At 36.9% G+C, this 14,163-nt stretch overlaps 1 protein-coding gene across 12 annotated transcripts in view; it reads left to right on the forward strand.

The window, feature by feature from the left end:
• PPP1R9A (protein phosphatase 1 regulatory subunit 9A) overlaps nucleotides 1–14,163 on the forward strand; it is a 321,025-nt gene that overhangs the window by 159,672 nt on the left and 147,190 nt on the right. For all 12 annotated transcript variants that reach the window (XM_058525783.1, XM_058525771.1, XM_058525815.1 and 9 more), the window contains one exon: nucleotides 12,749–12,881. In XM_058525783.1, the coding sequence (XP_058381766.1) occupies nucleotides 12,749–12,881 (133 nt within the window). The remainder of the gene's footprint in view (nucleotides 1–12,748; nucleotides 12,882–14,163) is intronic.

Below are 14,163 nucleotides of genomic sequence, written 5' to 3' on the forward strand. Positions count from 1 at the left end.
GTCACAGATCAATACATTATATAGCAGAATGTGATAAATTCTGTAGGAGAGACCCTGAAAAGATGAAAGCAAGCCTTGCAAACATATAACAAAGTAGTACCGATTTTTACAGGAGAGGGTGAGTGAAAGGAGGTAGTGCCAGGTCAAGACTGACGATGCAGGAGCCGGCCCCCTGGCTTAGTGGTTAAGTGTGCGTGCTCCACTACTGGCGGCCTGGGTTCGGATCCCCGGCGCACACCGACGCGCTGCTTGTCCGGCCATGCTGAGGTGGCGTCCCACATACAGCAATTAGAAGGATGTGCAACTATGACATACAACTATCTGCTGGGGCTTTGGGGAGAAAAAGGGAAAAAAAAGGAGGAGGATTGGCAATAGATGTTAGCTCAGGGCTGGTCTTCCTGAGCAAAAAGAGGAGGATTGGCATGGATGTTAGCTCAGGGCTGATCTTCCTCACAAAAAAAAAAAAAAAAAAAGACTGGCGGTGCAGGCTGGAGTCAGATCTTGGAGAACTTTGATGTCCTTCTAAAATATTTGAACTTTATTCTTGAGAACCTTAGGAGGCTTTTTAGAGTGTCCTCCCCACTCCACCCCCATTAGAGAGTAATACTTGGTTGTTATATGGAATTGGAAAGTACAGAAAAGGTGTGAGGAAGATATGTAAAATCACTCATAAATTTACTCTCTATTTCTGTTCCCCACCCCAATCCCATCTCCCAATTCTGTTTCCTGACCCACAGTGACATGATTAGAGCCACACTTTAGGAATGGTACTTAGATGTGGTGTATAATAAGTTGTAGGAGGGCAGAATGCAGTAAATACGTTGCAGGATCATTTAATTATTAGAGATCTGAGCAGTCAGGGGAATAGGAAGGAATGAGAACAAGACTACTTTTAAAGATAGAGTCAACACTAGATTTTGACTAATTTTAAATGGGTATGTGGGGGGAAAGGAAGAGGAAGATTTGTTGTTGACTGACTGCCTTTTCAAGCCCACATGACCAAAAGGATCCAGTTGTCATTAAACAGGAGAGAACTTACAGGAGGCAGAGGATGAGAGACACAACGGTTTTGCTTTAGGGCACTTTGAATGTGAGGTACTATGGAGGCGTGGAGTGTGGATTGCCTGTATAGAATCAGGGGCCTAAGGAACAGTGGTTGTTGCATCCACTTCTCTGTTTACAGAGCATTCACCTATTTTTAAAAAATTACCGCTTAGCTTTGCTGGCATTCTCTTTTGTATGGACAGTTTCTGAGGTTGTAGAGACAATTGATTTAAGAAGCATAGAGGTTAACACAGTATTTACAAAGCTATCGTTTCTATTACAAGATATATGAGGTCAGTCAGTGTGATTCAAGGGTCAGTGATCCCCAGATTTGACCATTAATCCTATGGTAATGGAAGTGATAGCATCCTTCACCTCAAACTCACGAAGAATAATGTGACAGCACTGTCCTCCTCCTGTTTTGACAAAGATTACCCATTATTTTGTTTCCTGTAAAGCACTCCTGCCCTTTAGGTTTTGCCTATAAATAAGGGAAACATGAGACAGACACCATTTGTAGATTTAGCGTATATTGACATTTTCAACAATGATCCAGAATTGGTCAATTACATTGGACTCTAGTTCTTAGAGAACTCTAACGGGAAGGGACAGTTTGTTTATAAGAAAGCAGAGTCTTTTCTGCTTTGTAGGGTAACGATTAATTTTAACATTGCATCACAGCTGCTCAGAATGTAGTCAAGTTCCCTTTGCGTTTAGTCTTAGGTTTGCAAGCTCAGTCTTGTACCATAGCATCCGCATCCTCATGTATGTATGCATTCCCTAACAATTGGTTATTTGTGCTTCAGTCTTGTTTTTCAGTTTTTTCCACCACGTGATGTCTGGCCTCAGCTTGCAGAGTTTTGAAATTAAGCATATTTTACTCAATGACCTTTACAAAAATTAAAATTTTCAGTTGGCTATGTGAGTGTCAGTTGGTGCTAGAAATGCTTGCTAAAACAGTTTTTTAGCTCTATCAGCATTTGAACCTGTTTGAAATTTTAGAAAATTTTGCAACCTTTGTTTTTGTTATTTGACCCCCAATAGATGATGATAAGCCTCAGGTATTGATTCTCTCTTCCAGAGACCAGCACACTACTTAAGTGCAGGATTTTAGATAGACCTTTACCTTGTGTGATTTCTGTGTAATTTCACCTAAAAATGTTACAGGTATATTCAGCAAAGGTAGGTCTTTTATCGCCATTGTTACTCACATGCCTCTGTTGTCCGGCTGATCTTGGAAGAGGAACTTCAGTTCTCATACCTTGGCTTACTCACGTTCCTTCTGAGACTGACGATGCCTCTGCTCTTTTTGCTTCCCAGTGTCTGAGCAAGGGCAGTGCGCCCATATCCCTGCCTTCCTTCTGCTGTTGTATGAGGGACTGGTCACACCACAGGCGCACTTTGGGGGAAGTCTCTCAGTACCTCGAGGGCCTAGGCTGCCACTAAGTCTCTCAGACGGGGTGAAAATAGGATTCCTAAGGCTTCTAGCTCCCCTCTCTCCTTCCAATTCTGGTCCCCTCTAATTCTCTTCATAAACTCCCATTCTCTTTCGGAGTTGGAGCGTGTGAACTTTATTCACACAACTGACCATGTGTCACCAAGTTCTCCCTACATACTTTTTGTCCCATCTCTTACCATTCATTGGCCACTCTAGCTTTGGCCATATCAAATTACTTCTTGTTCTATAATTCTGTTCTTTCTTATTCTTACCTTGCACATGCTACTCTTTCTGCCAGAATGCTTTCCACGTACCTTCTCTCCACCACTTATTTGCTGATACTAACCACAACTGGCTGGAGTCTGTGCTTTTAGCGTCTCTCTGGAAATCCTTTCTTGCTGACCTCTTCTTCCCTCTCTCCCAGACAGGCTTAGATGTCTCCACTGTGTACTCCCATAGCATCATCCTCATCCCTGTATTACAGCTCTTATGCTGGTTACAGTCATGGGTCTGAGATGAATAAGGTATTCCCAGTACTGACTGTAATGCCAACCACTGAGCTGGTGCTCAATAAGAATCTGAAGGAAGAATCCATGGCTCAAGAAGGAGAAGTGTGAAGGGTAATTATTTCTGCTTCTGCTGTCATCATTCACGGGCTCAGTGATTTGAGAAGCTTCTATTGCTTATTTTGACTTTTAAAATAGAATGTAAGTTAAATGAGGATTCTCTACATGGATTAGATTTTTTAAAAAATTATTTCTTAAGTGTACTGTTTCTTTAGTCTCTAAATCATAACCATTTTACATTGACATGGTAAATACACATATTTGTATGTGTGTGTTTATCTGAAACTGAAAGAAGGTTTTAAAGTATAATGTATACTCTTACTACTTATAATGAACACTGATGTTTCTCTTTTCTTCTTTTCTATTTAACTTTCTCAATGCTATTCATGACCCATTAGATTGATTTCATAACCTGTATAGGTCACAGACGGCACTTTGGAAACCACTGCTCTAAATAATCATACTTTGTCCTGTGATGAAGACTTAAAGTGTTGATGTGTCAGCAAGATTCAACCAGAGAAACTGAACCAGTAGGGGATATATGTTAAGACATTTATTGAAAGAAATTGGCTTACACAAATGTAAGGGCTGGGTATGCAAGTCTAAAATCTGTAGAGCAAGCAAGATAGGGGGGAGGATGGAACTCTTTGCAACAGGCTGAAGCTGCTATCCACAGGCAGAATTTCTTCTTCCTCTGGGAAGCCTCAGCTCTGCTGTTAAGGCCTTTCAGCTGCTTGAATCAGGCACACCCAGATTATCTAGAGTAATCTCCCTTACTTAAAGTCAACTGATTTTGAATTTTAGTCACATCTACCAAATACTTTACAGTGCCACCTAGATTAGTGTTTGATTAAGTAACTGGGGGCTGTAACCTAGTCAAGTTGACACATCAAAAGACCATCAGTCATTGTGAGGAGTCTGGTCTTCAACCTGTTTTATCTGAAGAGTAGCAATCAATTTTAGTTCACCCTAAAGCACCACTAGGATGCTTTCCATCACATTCCGTTCTTCCGCTGTACTAAAGTTAACCTTCTTGAAATCCTCACCCACTTGTTTGACTCTTAATTCAGCCTCATCCATGTTTTTGTGTTTTCTTCCCCCATCCTGGATAAATGCACAATTTCTGGGAGGTTTACAGAGTTCCTTCTGTTAGGAGCCGTTCTGCTTTAACCCACACTGTAACTTCTGATGATCTCCTTGAACAAATGGTCAAGTTTTCTTCAAGGCCTTTTTACTCTGTTTCCAGGCAAAATCTTGGGCCTTGGATGCTCTTCCCAAGGTTCCCAAGACCTTAGAGTTTAGTGTTTCATTCTCATGATACATATGCCTTAACCCTCCCATCAGAGATATGGTCACCTTGGGGGCTTTGTATGGGAGAGTGTAAACTTCTATACCCGAGGAACTTCTATACCCTAGGGAAGTCTCACTTTCCCTTCCCAGCTGCAAGAGAAGCTCTCAAACCCTCTTTGGTGTGGCAGCGTCCCCCTTTCTCCTCTTTAACCCCACCGCATACACATCCTGTAGTACTCTCCTCCATCTGTTTTTCTTTTTAGACAATTCAGAATAATCTTCTTCCATGGGCCTTTAGAAACACAGTGCTGCACTGGTAGTGAAAGAAGAAGCGAATACCAGCTGCTAAGACAGATGCTAGACTAGATCCTGACTTACTAACTCATCCTATTGCATCTGTACAAGAGTATTCACTTCTGTGAATGACAAGTCAGTTATTTCTCTTAGGAGATTACCCATCCCCCCCAAAAAAGTTGCCAATTGGTGCTAATTAGTTCAGTTTTTCTGTGATGAAGACACCTGTCCAGTGAGAACTGGACCAAGGCCACCAATTTATTTCATGCTGGCCACCAGTTGTCAGTTTGTAAAGCATATCTCTCATTTAAGCTGAAAGTCTGGCTGAGCTGAAATAGAACATTGCTAATTTCTCATGGATATGTTTGTTTATAATAATTTGAAAAATACTGTGAAAAACATGAACATCAGTGGAATCACCCAGTCTTTTCTTAAATTGTGTACTGGAAAAAAGTCGCTAATTCGGGCTTCACTGTCTTAAAATTTGTCTGAATTTAGAATGAGCTAAGTTTATATTCCTTTATGATGAAATTTCTTCCTGATTCCTTTAATGGCATAAACTGTTTTTACAGGGAGATGTTAAACTTACGTTTAAAACTTTTTAAGTAATTTAACAACACATATTTGCAGATAAATGTTACTAATTATAATTGAATTCTATTTTGTCCAAATGAAGAGATATAGGACTTTTTAATTTATCTCATTGATAATTTCTGTATAGATGACCTTAATGAAACTCTGCTTATTTTAAAATATTCTTTCATTAAAAGTCTTCGTATATATGATTTATCTTTCCACGAGAGTCTACCATAGGTATTCTAAATTTGAAGAGTTTTTAGTTGTTGATTATCTACAGGTATGAAGTGGTTGGTGCCATTGATAATGCAAAGATGTATATTTGATTTTATCATGGTTTTTGTACACATTCTATGAATATATTTGAGAATATGAAAATTGACAGTACTCCAAATGATATAAGAAAAACACTATCAAGATATGTTTATCTTCGTCAGATATCCAAAGGCTAGTTTTTGGAGCCAGAGAATATTCTATTTTAAGGGCTTTGTGATGGTTAATTTTATGTTTCATTATTTTAAATGTCTATATGAGGGTGTTTTTGATTGAGATAAACATTTAAATTGGTGGACTTTGAGTAAAGCAAATTGCCCTCTGTGATGAGAGTGGGCCTCATCCAACCAATTAAAGACCTTAATAGAAAAGACTGACCTCCTCCAAAGAAGAGGGAATTCTGGCAGTAGACTGCCTTCGGACTTGAACTGCAACATTAACTTTTCCCTGTCTCCAGCCTGCTGGCCTACCCTGCAGATTTTAGATTTATAGAGGACTTGTCAACCTCTGTAATCACATGAGCCAATTCCTTAAAATAAATCTAGTTTAACATAAATATAAATGTAATATATAATATATATAAAAATATATACATACACGTCCTATTGGTTCTGTTTCTCTGGAGGACCCTGACAAATATAGGCTTCCTTCTGTTGTCTTTTGAACTCGCTTGCTTTCTACCTCCCATTATGTAGAGTATGTTTGTTTTTTTCACTTCCTGTTCTTTAGTTATCCATAAAAATGCTAGGCTTACAATTAGTGAAATACACCTTTTGTCCTTGGCTTTGTCTTCGTTAATTATCTTTATGTACACCATGCATATTGTTCTTTGAGCTTCAAATTTCTCGTGTAAAAATATGAAAAGTGGGTACTTCCTTTACTCTTTTCTTCCATAGTTGCTGGTCTGTTAGTACAAAAGTTAAAGATAATTTGTATAAAGTTTTATATTGTCTGTAATTTACTTCCAGTGGCTTCAGCGTACACATCACAATATTTATGGGTATAACTGTTTTAGGAGCCTTTCGTTAGCCTTCCAGGTACACCAATCACAAATCCTCACTCTAGAATTAGTTAGTGTTTGAAAAACCCTAATTAGAAGTCTACACTCCAGAGATGGGTACTTTAAATCTGCCCGAGAAGGTTTGTTAATGTTAGGGATGTTACAAATAATTGGCGAAATAAGTGATGTTTAGAATATGTGTATTGGCCTTAGAAATATTCTATGTTAATGGACTTTGAGTCAGGCAAGGCCAGCAAACAAACAACTTTTAAGGTAGCACCTAACTCTAGGACTCATTTGGTCCTGTTTTCTGATATGTAGGATTCTATTGAATGATCCAATTATAAGGTTAGACACATCCTGCTGTAGAATATTGTCACAACTCCTTTAGATACACTTTCATGCCGTTACTTGTCAGAGTAATGTAAGAACAGAAATCTGAGACTTCACTGATCTTACAAGATAGAGCTGTGGGTCTGTTTTTTCACCTTCCTGCTCATCACTGTTTTTATATGCAGCAGAAAGCCCTCACCTATTTGGAATCTTTAGAGACTACCAATGTTTACCCCCAAACGCCTGATAATTGTGGACTCCAGTTTGGCTTATGTCAGTTTGTGACAAGAACCTAACGTACTCCATGGCATGTACTAGGTAATTGAGAAACTATGGTTCTTACTATCATAAATCAGTGTCCTGGCCTTGGTTCTGGGGGAAGAAAAGGAAAGCTCAAGTTATATGAGGTTCTAAGGCTATCAGGATCCTCCTTTCTGAGGATGGTTCATTGCCAGATTCTTTTTTGTTTTTTTTTAGTTTATTTTTCATGACTACTTTATAACAGAGCATTTGTTTTGTTTTGTTTTTGGTGAGGGAGACTGGCCATGAGCTAACATCTGTTGCCCATCTTCTTCTTTTTGCTGAGGAAGATTAGCCCTGAGCTAACATCTGTGCCCATCCTCCTCTATTTTGTATATGGGACGCTGCCACAGCATGGCTTAATGAGCGGTGCGTAGATCTGCGCCTGGGATCTGGGCCTGCAAACCCTGGGCCGCTGCCGAAGCGGAGCGTGCAAACTTAACCACTATGCCACCAGGCTGGCCCGCCAGATTTGTTTTTAAAACCATAAGATATGGACTGTCTTCTCCATGCTGTCTCTTAATTTCAGTTTAGAGTCTGTTTAGCAGAGCCACTAAAATCATGTGAAGGTGAGTTAGAGTTCGGCCAAAGAAGTTTGTGATAAGTGGGGCTTGTCTGTGGAAGCATGTGAATGCCTGGCTAATCTCCAGGAGCACGCTGTGCCAAGCCATCATCTGAGACACAGCGTGCTAGCACGTGGAACATTTTCCATCTTTGATGTGTCAGGAAGATGAAGCGGAACCCAGACGACAGGCGGATCTGAGACCTTGTGGAAGCATTGTGGGAGATTCCTCCCAGTCAATATTTACAGAGGATCCTGAATTTATTTTGACCTGCATTGATTAAAGAACATGTGTCACAAAGAAGTAAAGGAAATAAGGTTTTTTTATTATTGTTGAAAAAGTGTTGTTTTGAAAAAGTATTAGAACTCAAACTACCAGAAATGTGAAAAAGGACTCCAGTTGAAATCTTATAAAAAGCTAATTTTAACTTTATTTGTTTTTCGTAGCCTTGGGTTGCTGGGTCAGAAATGTCATTGCTAACTCTGTTTGTAAATTTGTTACCTCTAAAAGCCTGCCTCTGCTGCAAAGCAAGGGACAAGGTCTTGTTTTGTTTCCTTTGATCAAGGAACAGAGTATCGCTTTTTGGCTCTGAAACAAGAAGTCTTAAATTTAAACATCCTTTTGTTTGTTTTTCTCAGTGAAATAACACAGGAAAAATGTGAAGGTGGCTAAACTAAATATATGTGTCTTGATGGTGTTGAATATTAGGGCCCAAGATGCTGTTGGCCTTTAGACATTTTGCATTGCAGTAATATCATGATAGGGCTCTGATTATTATTTGATTAACTAGCTGTATTTTTGCAAAGCAATTATGGTAATATAAATAAAAATGGTAGAACTATTGTAAGAATATTGAAGGAATGAAGACCATATTGATGAAAGGGGAAGTATTTACCAAGGTCAGCTTTCCTTTCATCTCTGAGGTTCTTCCTGGTCAAGGCAAAACAAAGCATGGCAGGCGATGAGCCATTGTGTAACGATAGTGCGTTGCTCTGGACACATGTAGGGATTTTGGCAGGCCAGTCTATACTGTAATATCAAATTAGTTAAGCAAATTTTTGTTTCAAGGGCATTAAGCATTATAGTGGATGAAGTATTCAAAACTTAAAAACGAGAGTATGAGATATGTGTAGGTATCTGGGAAAATACTGTTATCTCTCATATTACCCTAGGAAAGCTTTCCCTCCCCCCACATTGAATCAAGCATGATTACATGGATTATCTCATTTCATTTTCACAACAAATACTTATGGGCAGGTATTATTATTATAATAGCCATTTTGTAAATAAGGAAACAGGCTTAGAGTGGTTTTACAATAGCTAGAGAATTTAAGAGGTCTTTAAATTAGATTAAAATTGGGATCATACTAATTGGAACTATATATAGATAGGTATGTAGATATAGATATATCTGCAGTGTATTTTTTTGGCTTACTAATATATGTATTTTGAGTCATTCGTGTCAGCAGAGATAGATCTTTTAATTATTGCATAAAATTACATATTTGTATATATCGTAATTTAGTAAGATATTTTCTCTATCAGTGGACATTTAGGTAATTTCCCCCTTTGAGCTATTATAAATAGTGCTGTAATGAACTTGCTTGCACATACATCTTTGTGCATACTTACAAGTATCTCTATGAATACTTCGATGTAGCATTATTAGGTCAAAGGTATGTACATTTAAAAATCTTGATAGCTATTCTCAAATTATGCTTTTTTTCTGTGCTTTTCCAAGAGTATTCTTTTTCCTATGTCCTCACAAACTCTGGATGTTGCAGTCTTTTTTTTAAACCATTCTTATGGGCAAGTACATGGTATTTCCTTGTTGTAATGTACATGTGCTTAATTTTTAATTAAGTCGAGCATCTTTACATCATTTATTGAACATTAGCGTTTCTTTGTTGAATTTTCAATTAATTTCTTTTTCCTGACGTACGTATGCAGTTGTTTGAGTTGATAAAGCCTTTTATATATTATGAATATTCATATTTCATCTTGATATTTGGCAATATTTTCTCCTAATATTTGACTTTTCTTATTACTACATTATGGTATATTTTGTTGTCTAGAAGTTTTTAGCACTGATTTTTAATCAAATAGTTTATTCATTTTCTTTAGGATTTCTAGGATTTGTGATTTTGTAGGAAGCTCCTCCCTAGCTCATTAAACATTGTCCCATATTTTCTTCTAGCACTTTTATGGTTTATTTTTTGTTCTTAACCTATCTGAATTTTACTTTTGTTAATGATATGAAATAGGAATATTTTTTCAGATGGGTGTTTTATTCTTTCTCTCCTATTTATTGAATAGACTACCCTAACTAATTTGAATAGAAAAGTAGAGGAGTAGAACAGAATAGAGTACAAAAATAGATCTACCCTGAGGCCAAAACTATACTGCCTTAAAAACTGAAGTTTTATTGTGTGTTTTGATATCTGATATGGTCTGTTTCCATCCTTATTATTCTTTTTCAAGCAGTTTGTTAGTTTCCATGAAAAATGTGAGTGGGATTTTAATTTTAAATGCCCTGAATTCATAAATTAAATTGGGGCAAACTGACATTTACAAGAATTCAGGAGCATAGATGTCGAGGAACATGGTATGGCATTATACTTATTCAGGGCTTTTTGTATTCTTCAGTTAAGTTTTATAGAGAAAGATGTCCTTGCACATTTATAATCAGTATTTCCTGGGTATTTTATAGTTTCTGATCTGTTCTGTTATACTTTCTAAAGCTATTATGGTTTTTTTTGTGTGTGTGTATATTAGTTTTTTTATTCTGTTACCTTACTGAACTCTTATTAGTTCTAGTAGTTTTTCTGTTAAACCTCTTAAATTCTACAAATAAACAATAGCTTAATATGCAAATAATGAATTCTAGCTTTTATTTTTCAGTTATTTGTAGGTTTTCCCTATGTGCCCACGTAATTTACCAGACTATGAGCAAGTTGAAGATGAACAGTATCTTACATTATTTCTTTTCTACAGAATGAAATGGTGATATAGTCTTCTGATTGCTAGATGCCTCAGAAATTATTCAAAGTACCATTTTCCAATATGTAGTCATATGGTTTTCTGTCTGTTTAATTTTAGGATAGTCTCAAATGAACTTTATAAACAAGCCTGATTGGGGAAGAACATTTGATAGCAGAGTGTTTTGGGATCCTAAAAAAAGTCAGGAAGATGTTATTTGAAACAGTTCTCCCATACTTACATTATATATATGTATACATGCATTCACACACACACATATACATATGTATGTATACACACACATTTATTTATTCACTTACTATGTGGTAGCAAAATTGAGCTATGTTCCAGAATGAATATTGTTTAAATCCTTGTTCTGCAGTCATACACTTGGACCTATTAGCAGAAGTAGACTAGTGGCAAACAATAGAATAATTTCCAGTCATAGCTGCCAATAGTTTCCAGGACGTGTAAGTTCCAGGTCCAGATAACTTTTTTTGTGTGTTGTTAAAATTTGCTCTGCTAGGCATGTTGCATTGTAGTCCACTCAACTGTTAATGTTTTCCAAAAGGTATATATTTAGATTTTATTTTTGTCTAGGGTCTTATATTTGACATATACATTTTACCTCTTTTACACTTGAATATATGAATCCTTGTTTATTCTTTAAGACTCAACTCAAATATTTCCCCTCTGTGGAATTCTTCCCTTTCTTGGGCGAACAAAAAAAATTACATGGTATATTCCTCCTTTACATCAGTTATCACATCGTATTGTAGTTATTTATTTTGATTTATGTGTCCCTGTTAAGCTGTGAGCTACTTGAGACTGTGCCTTCTCCAATGTCTAGCACAATGTCTGGCATAGACTTCGTTCTCTGTAAATTTTTGATCAATGAATAAATGTGAATAATTGATTACCAAAAAATATAAGGGAAGTGCAAGATCAAAACGGCTATCCAAAAGAAAGTCATAAATGTGACAATTTAAGAGAAATATTAGAGGGTCCTTTGGAAGGAGGATAGGAAGCATATTTTATGAAAAGATTAATAAAAAAGATACAAACCCCATAGTTTAGAAATGTGCATTTTGATGCAGTAATGTTTATTATGGTGGAGAAATGTGGTAGAGTGGCGTGAGGCTATGAAAACGTTGAAAGTCAGAAAGAATGACGGTATCCATTCTGCTACAAATCCTATGAATGATGATTTTGAGACGTATATACCATTAAGAACCATACTGTATCTGCTTCTATATACGTAATATGTGTTCCTGGTTTATAGGTTGCTATATCTAGCATACAGGAGTTGCCGGTTTTCCAGTAATATGAACATAAAACACACCTGGACTAGCAGGGCCAGCATTGTAGGTAATAGGCTTGGTTTCTTTCATCTCTGAACTGCTGTTCTGCTTTCTGTTTTTATTATAGCTTTTTATGTACATTTTTTTAAACACTACTCCTAGATTTTAAGATTTTGGGGGATGTTACAGAGTTTTTCCAGGCGCAGTTTAGTTACTTAATAATTGTTGAATTTAAATGAAAATGTCAGTTTTTATTATGCGTATTAATTGGACTTAACGAATTATACATTTCTTTCATTCTTTTAAATATTCTTCAATGTATTAAGAGAGGGACTGTATACTTATTTCTACTTACTTTTCAAATAAAACAAATATTTCAGCAGAAATAAGGGCAGGTAAGCTTCAGGATTGCTTAGGTAGCTTCAGGATGCTTCACCTTAATTTTGTCAGGAACCAACAGAGCATTGAAGCTAAAATGTTATACTCTAATTCTATAAAAGGTGATGAATATTGCTGCCTAAATAATGTATTCTGTGGCTACTGTTGTCTCCCAAATTATTAAAAGTGGTAGAATGACTCGAACATTTTTTTAAATTAGTAAGATTTTTATTCTGATTCAGTTTTCCTTTTCTTAACATCTCAATTGATTTTAAAGACTGAGCAGTTGTTTAAAAGAAATTCATCATACAAAATTTTTAACATATGTAGTTTTGGATACTTAGCAGATTTTTCTTTTATTAGGAAAGCCATCATTTCTGGATTATCATCTTTTTGTTGACCTCTTACTACAGGTTTTCAGCACATACTCCAATGAAGACTATGACAGGAGAAATGATGAAGTTGACCCTGTGGCTGCTTCAGCCGAGTATGAACTTGAAAAGCGTGTAGAAAAGCTGGAACTTTTCCCAGTGGAACTAGAGAAAGGTACATGAGTTCTACAATATTTATAATATCATTATATTGCTATGTTAATAATATGGAAATGACTTAATTTTCCTAAGCATAGCCTTTCTTTTCTAAGGATTGGATAAAATGTTAATTTTCATGAAGAGTTTTATTTATTAAATTTTAAGAATAGTTGATATGAATTCTGTATAGATGATGAATTGAAGAACTCCGTCCTCCCTTCTGCTTTCAACTGAAACCCATCCACTTTAGTTGGCTGGGATGGTGGCTAGGAGTAGGGAGGTATGAGTGAGGCCTGATGTTTTGTTCATACTTCTGCAATGGCTGGTGCAGGTGAGAGCCCAGAGAGAGCTGCTGTGAGTGAGAGCTTCGGGCACGTGGTTGTTTTTGCTTTTGTTGTTTCGGTAGATGGAGAGTGGTCATGGTTAGACTCCAAATGTGGTAGATATGGGGAGTGCCAGGCCTTTAGAAAATTATGGATTTTGGAATGAAAGCAGTGGAATCTTCTTCATCTCTGAGAGGATAGGGCTAAAGGAGAGCAGGGAGATCTGGAGCAGGGGGCTTCCTTCTGATTTCTCTCCCAGAAATCACTGCCTGCCTGCTGCAGTCACTGGCGACCTATGGGGCCAGAGACGGCCATGGTTATCATCATGTAAGATGGACACCTGGGAATTGGGCTAAGACCCAATGAACATAAATATATCACATCTCTCCGAGCTTTGGAAAAAAGCAGAACAAACGGATGACAGCTTGAAGAACAAAAAAGAAACAAACAAAAAACCAAATAAGGATATTCAAGTATGACTTACAAAAGACATTCTTAAGCAAATTAACAACAACAAAAATGTTGATTTTAAAATTAAAAATTTCAATAGAGGAATTGAAGAGGAATGGATGGTTATTGTTGAAACTCAAATTGGTGACCTAGAATGTCAAGCATGAGAAATGTCCCAAACTAATTCTCAAATGACAGGGCAAAAATCCAAGAAAAATCATGACAGAGACCCAACATAAAAATTGTAGGTAACAGAAGGGGAAAAGACAATGTAGGATGAGAGATATATTAGACAAATAATAGAAGAAATTTTCTGGAGCTCGAAAAAGACCTGAGCCTCATATTTGAAAGGGCTTAGCCAATTGGTTGTGAGTGAGAGGACTTAAAAAAAAAAATCCCACGCTTAGGCATAGCCTGGGATAAATTCTAGTCTTCAACCTTAAAGTGAAAATCTTGCGAAATACCAGGCCAAAAATCAAAACAAACAAAGAAGCAGAAGTATTTGCAAAGGCAAAATTATTAGAC

This window comes from Diceros bicornis, chromosome 3, assembly GCF_020826845.1.
Source record: "Diceros bicornis minor isolate mBicDic1 chromosome 3, mDicBic1.mat.cur, whole genome shotgun sequence".
NCBI classification, from domain to species: Eukaryota; Metazoa; Chordata; class Mammalia; order Perissodactyla; family Rhinocerotidae; genus Diceros; species Diceros bicornis.